General features: G+C 33.8%; 1 protein-coding gene across 1 annotated transcript; it reads right to left on the minus strand.

The window, feature by feature from the left end:
- Positions 1-2,376: 2,376 nt before the first annotated feature.
- LOC113724288 (uncharacterized) lies at positions 2,377-4,625 on the minus strand. Its single transcript, XM_072076925.1, has 6 exons — positions 4,080-4,625; positions 3,938-3,989; positions 3,037-3,866; positions 2,889-2,960; positions 2,678-2,806; positions 2,377-2,583 (listed from the first exon to the last, which is right to left on the minus strand). Exons 1-6 carry the CDS (start codon positions 4,623-4,625, stop codon positions 2,377-2,379), a joined length of 1,836 nt encoding a protein of 611 aa, XP_071933026.1.
- Positions 4,626-7,198: the final 2,573 nt, after the last annotated feature.

Consider the following 7,198-nt stretch of genomic DNA (forward strand, 5'->3'; position numbering starts at 1 on the left):
AGAAATGTAAATATGCATATATAGGTTCATTTGTAAGCATAAATCTTTTTGATGCACAACAATTATCCGCCAATTAGAATTGTTATTCTATTCTTATTTAATTCATTTAATGTAATGATTGTTTTGATTTTTTCTTTACTGATTATTCATTGTTTTCCCCAACATTGAGCATATATAAAACCTACGAAACCACCCTTTTAATTCAAATATTTCAAATATATGAATTCAAAATAAATAGATGCTTTCTCTATTATCATTAATGCAGAAAGAATTTAGAGCAATTTTAGAATTATATAAATTAGGCAATTCTAGTACTACAAATTTAATTTAGCAAGATCTCATTTTACTCTAGTATCTAATATATTGTTGAGCCTTATTAAATGCACTTTTTCCTCCTATGATATTTAATAAGAGCATGATGATAAGTAGATTTATGCATATCAAAAATTAAACTATTCCCATACCCCATTCAATATCATATTTTATGTGTTACAATAAAATTGTATTATTTTATTTTGCAATAAAGTAGACTAATTCTATACCATCTTAACCTATTCTCATGTAATGCAAACACAATAAGTAAAAAATATTAAATTTAGCATGCAATGCATGTATCAAGTTGTATAAACACTCAGGCATGATGAAAAGTATAGTACAGTAAAACCTCTAAAAATTAATAATTTTGAGACCATTCAAATTCTATTAATTTAAAGAAGTATTAATTAATTGATAAGTCAATAATTTATTAATTTATCGAATGTACTAACAATTGAAAGAGACATTTATTTAATTAACTAAACTTTTATTTTATTTTATTTTATTTTATAAAATATGAATTATTCTATTAATAAAAGGAGGCTAAAAGTTTAAGAAATATGAAACAGTCCATATCTTCTTGATTAAAAAGATTTAGGAATTCTAAATGATATATGTTCATTTCTATTTGGGATAATTTCAGAAACCTCCCCTGAGGTTTCTGACAGTCTCAAAGACCTCCCCTGATATTTTGAAAATCCCTTATACCTCCCCTAAAACTAAGTAGAAAGTATCAGATTCAACTCAATTGAGGTGGACAATGAATATAAAATGTGTTTTAGGAGAGAGAAAATAAAGAAATTCCACCTCTGCCCTCAAGATTGTCATTAGTGAGGGTGTTTAGGTTGAAAATTTCAATGGAATCTAGTTCCTTTGAAATTTCAGGGGGTGTATGTGAAACTTATAGAAAAAGGTAAGGATGTATTGCAAGAAATTGTGTTCTACTTCATGCCAACAGCTCTCAAAGCAGTTCTTTGTAACGGTAAAAAGAAACAGTCATGTTGCTTTGGAGCTCTATATAATTGCCTACTGGAGTTGCAAGAGAAAGCATTGGATGTTGTTGGGTTGTGGCTGAGGTTCTGCAAAAGTGCTCATACAAGTATAAGCTGAAATACCTACAAACAGATACACATGGCTTCTTCAAGCCTGGTAGATTCATCATGGAATTCTCCAACTTCATTTTCAATAAGATATAAATATTGCCATTGTCATCGGAAAGCAAGCATTAAGATTTCTGAGAGCAGGAGGAATCCAAACAAGCTCTATTTCGGTTGCTCAAATTGAAAATTCTTTCAGTGGTTCGAAGGGCCTGAAGAAGGTGAAGTGAGCAGCCAAAGAAGAGATCAACGTTCAAGCATGCAAAAGGAGGATCAAATATAGTTTGTCAAAGTAGAGCAGTCGAACTCCATTGTGAAATGGCTGCTTATAATGAAACTGTTATTCATAGCTATTTACATTTTGTTGTTGATATTGTTTCAGTGGGTTGAAGGGTCTGAAGATGGTGAAGTGAGCAGGCAAAGAGCAGAAGGACATTCAATCATGCAAAGAGGTGATCAAGTGCAGAATTTGAATGCTGTCAAGTTTAACTCCATAGTGAAATTGATGCTTATAATGAACCTAGTATTTTTAGCTGCCTATGTTGTTATGTTGATTGTAAAAGAGATCAAATAAGTATTGATTCATAATAGTAAAGAACCAGATTCATTATCATGTGCTTCCAGTTTTGCTTATTGAATACCACAAATCCTCATATTACACAAAAACACAGTGTATAAGTAATAGTGCAAATGAAACTTCAGTTTCTGTTGAGAAGCTTTTCATACTACTTAGTTGTAGCGATGAGTGGGGTGGAATTTATATGTACAATAGCCAAATATTTCCACTAATGCATCTAGGTTGATACAAAAGATAAATTTTTCCAAAATATCAAATATCAAATGTTCAGATACCAAAATGAGATCACCAAGACATCAGATATTGTCATTTCTCCAATGTCGACAACTAATGATCAAATATTCATGTCCTCTAATATCCAAATAATAAAAGACTCTTAATCAGATTCTACCAAAAGGTGAAGCTGCTACTGACATTGTGAGAATCATGAGAAACTGAAGCATTGATGTTGACATCAGTTTGTACTTGGGCAGTTCCACTGGGATGTAGTGCAGCAGTATGCATTACTGCAATTGGTTGAGGTACTGCTGTTGAAGTTTTCCTTTTGGGGTTATATACAGCAGATGGAGCAGATTTGTTGGAAGGTCGTCCTCTCTGAAATTTTGGTCGAATTTTGTATTAATATACAGGCATGTAAATAAGCATTAAAAGTGCAGCTATGATGTAAAAGGAATTAAGGAACAAATACCTTTCTCTTAGTAGCATTGGTTGCTGTTTGGAAATTCAAGTCAACATTCATTAATGGTGATTGAATTGATGGACTTGGGTTGCTGCCTTGACTAGAAACGACAATAGGCACATTGCCATCAACATGATCCTGCACAAATCACCCATGCATTAGCTCATCAGACATTGTCATCATACGAAAAGTATGTATGTGAATCTAAAAGAATTGTAACCCATAGAACAGATCCTGCAAGACTTGTATTTGCAATTCCCCTTCCTGGCTTCCCTCTAGCAAATTGAGTAACCTGACATGAAAATTGATAATAGATTGCAAGCTCGCTTAGCAATTTCAATGCTGTCAACAAAAACACTAGACTGAACTTTTGTGCCACCTGTGCTTGTACTCTTTTGTCTCATAGGTGCTCTTTGACATGTTCTAGTATTATGTCCAGTAGCTTTGCAGTTGCCACATCTCATAGTGATTGACCTTTTGGCTTGAGATTGGCTTGGCTCATCAGGCTCTCTCCTTCTATTAACTCTTGGACGACCTGGAGCTCTTCTTAATAGTGGTGGAAGGACAGTTCTTGGTGTGACATCAATTAATGGAGGCCATATCTTCTCGTGAGGAATTGGATGTATCATGCCACTGTATGTCTTAAAATACATTTCTGTTGAGAAGCAAGGATCACAGTATGTCTCCAATTTCTGTCTTTTGTATATAATTCCAAGTGCAGCATGCTTGCATGGGAGTCCAGATAATTGGAAAGCTCCACAGTCACATGTCTTCTGGTTCAAACTCACTATAAATGTTTTGTCACCATCAGAAACTTCAAACAAATCTTCACTGGCCATCTGCAATGAACATCTCCTAGAATGTATTGCAACTTTCTTGAGCTTTTCTATGATGTTTTTTAGGATAGCAGACGTCCATGTGCAAGCCTTCTGGTATCTTTTGTGTAATTTCTTCATAAATTTTTTCCTTAGGCCTTCAACAAGTGTCAGTATTGGTTGGCCCCTTAAGTCTCCAATCCAAGCATTGAAGGATTCCGTGAAGTTATTTGTGACATGATCACATTTCATTTCTGTTGAGAATGCATGTCTAGCCCAAGCAGAAACTGGAATCTTGGATAAGTACCTCCATGCTTCTATATTCATGTCCTTGATTCTCTGCATTGTTTCATTAAATCCAATTGCATCATAACTCTTAGTAGCTTACCAAAGAAAGTAGTCAGTAACATTCCAGGAAACTGAGACTTGAAGTTCATGCAAATATGTCTGCAACAGTATCTTCCAATTGCAGATGGCAGCAGCTGTTCATATGCAATGTTCAGCCCCTACATCAAAAGCAAAAATCAGTCAGCATTTTTTACCATATCTACACAGTAGGTTGTCCAAACTTTAACACGTTTAGTGTTTAATAATACCTTTTGTCTATCACTCATGACAGTTAAGGGAGAATTGTTATGGAATGGTCCAAAGAATTCTTCAAAGAAATGAAAGAACCAACTCCAAGTCTCTCTATTTTCTACCTTAAAAATAGCAAATGCAATGGGAAATATGCTGTTATTAGCATCCAATGCAACAGCAGTTAGCAATACTCCACCAAAACTACCTTTCAAATGACATCCATCAAATCCAACAAAGGATCTACAACCAGCTAAAAATCTATCTTTCTGTCCTTTAAAGCTAATAAAAAGTTTCAGGAACCTTGGTTCAACTAGTAGATTTGGTTTGTCATAATGAATCTTACAAACACTATCAGGATTATGTTGCCTTAGAAGCACAACATATTTTGGCAGTTTACTATATGATTCTGAATGTTTGCCTTCAATCTCTTCTCTTGCTTTTTGTTTGGCTCTATACACTTGCTGTTTGCTAGGATGCACACCATATTTTAGCATCTCAGCTTCAATGCCCTTTCTTGATAAGTGAGGATGGGTTCTCATCACAGCTAGCAGTTTCTTGGCCATCCAGTCAGAGGTGGCCTCACGATTTTGTTATCCATCACACATGTATGTTCAGGTGTGTATGTCTTAATCATAAATATTATTGAATCAGCTACAGGAGACGCATGAATCCTCCATGTACATCCAGCAACATCACAGATTACAGTACACCTGGTTTTCTCATTCTTCAGTCTTTTGATGGGAAATCCTTTTTGGATCACATAATCCTTCAGTGCTGCTCTAAAGGCATCAACATTAGTAAATAGCTGTCCCTTTTTGAATTCTATGTCCTCCTTTGGATTGTAAGTTCACATCTTGTTTCTTAGCACTTCTCTTAAAAGGTCAATTTCTTGCTCAGATTCAGAATCTGGTACAATTTCACCAGTTTCATTATCCTAAAAGTTTTGAAAATCTTCATCACTACTAGAAATCTCAGACAGAACCATTAGCTCATCACCTATATCATCTTCATTGTCATCATCAAATCCTTGCTTCCATGATTCATCAGAGCTCGATTCACCCCCATACCCCTTATCCTGACTGTCAATAACATGAACATTCTGCTCATCATCAGCCAAGGCATTCTGAATGTTCTGAATTTCTATGCGCTCATGGTCACCATCAAACTTTCTGTTCAACAACATGGCAGGTTGTTCAGCTGGGATAATGTCCATGTTGAACACCTCTACATTTATGATTGTTTGACCTTCATACACACTAAACATATCATGGACAGCTTCATCATCATTCACATCAATGTAAGCTTCTGTTCCAGGTATTGCACATCTCATATGTACAAGAACATTAATATTTCAAGGCATTTCATGTAATGCCTTCTCGGCAACATCATTCAACAGATTAATGAAAGAATAATTTTGAGGATTTATATTGCGAATTCGAACTTTTGTCCCTCCACAATGGAGTACAATGTCATGCACATCACCAGTCACCATCTTACAAGATCAGGATCACCATTTATGAACTTCAATGAATACAAACATATAATACTATGACAGAGTAACTCCTCTGACCTCATGCAAACCACTTTGTATGATTCATATAAATAGCACCATCACATATGCATGAATACACGTTCTAGTTTATAACTATTATAACCAGAAATAATGAAAACACTGTCAGGTGATCACATTAATAACACAAGCAGACACTTAATCACTAATGTAGGAAAATAAGAAGACATTCTCAGTCTCCACACGGTCAGTAACCTTTTCATCAGCCATAAGCTACGTAGTATCTAACTTTGCTTTGCTTCAGATGCTCTCAGAACAGCAATACTTCACCCTTTGCAGCAATACTTCACCTCAATTTCTTCGACTCTCCCGCTTCTCCTGGAGCTCTCAAATGCTCTTCTCATTCTCAGTATGGCTCATGCAAATATGTATTCCTCACCAAAATTAACGATCAGTCAGCTATCATTGTCACATCAACAACCAAATGGGCGCCTATTTTTGGCGCCTTTTCTCTTAACCGAAATTAGTAATTCATTTTGCATTCAAATTGCAGTTAAGTTAGTTAAACACATGTATTAGTCATTTCACTAATTAATTCATGTTATTATCAGAATATATTACTTCAACAGCAGGGATATTTGTGTCAATTCAACGTCCTTCAAGTCATTTTGGGGCCCAACAATCTGACAGGAGAGGTATAAGGGATTTTTGGAACTTCAGGGGAGGTCCTTGAGACTATCAGAAATCTCAGGGGAGGTTTCTGAAATTATGACTTTCTATTTTATTAAGTGCATATAATGAACCAATTAACAATATTACGTATAAAAATGATAAGGAAGTTTTCTTATAATAAACAAACACAAAATCTTCCTACATATTTCATTGTTAAACTATGGCTTCCCATCTAAAAGATATTCATAGATCAACAATAAATTCATATTTTAGAAAAATATGATATGTAATTTTAATAAATTATTAATTTATGCTATGAATGGGACCAAATGGTCATGTAAGGTTTCAAAAAAATTATTATTTTATTATTTTGACAAAATTATTAATTTAGCTCATTAGTCCAAGTTGGCATCAAAAAATTATTATTTAATAGAAGTTATTAATTTATCGAGTATTAATTTATAGAGGTTCTACTATAGGCATAAATTATTTATTCTTACTCTACCTAGAAATAGTTTGTTTTACTAAAACTTACTAAAAAGAGCACAATGTAGTGGAGGATGAAAATAATTGCAAAATCCCAAACTCTTCTGAATAATGGGTAATCATTGAATAAAAATTTTCAAAATACATTGTTTGTCTCCATGCCATTCTTGTATTCTTTTCAACATTATAAAAAACCATCTTTATTTTCTATGAATTGAACAAAAGGGCTTCTTTATGAAATAGTTAAAATCGATGTCCTCAAAATCTAAAGTTGATTCTTTAAAGTTAAAAGTATTTAAAAAATAAAATTTGCAGATCATCCAGAATTCTTGTACTAAATGTTTTTGCTATGCTCTATGAGATAACTAAGAAATCAATTTTGTTAGTAGAATATTCTCCTCATAGTAAACTATGATTTCCAATTCATTGTTTGAAACATTTGATGCAAAATAAAAGTGATTTTTTTAA

The sequence above is a fragment of the Coffea arabica genome, chromosome 2c (assembly GCF_036785885.1).
Source record: "Coffea arabica cultivar ET-39 chromosome 2c, Coffea Arabica ET-39 HiFi, whole genome shotgun sequence".
Classification (NCBI taxonomy): Eukaryota; Viridiplantae; Streptophyta; class Magnoliopsida; order Gentianales; family Rubiaceae; genus Coffea; species Coffea arabica.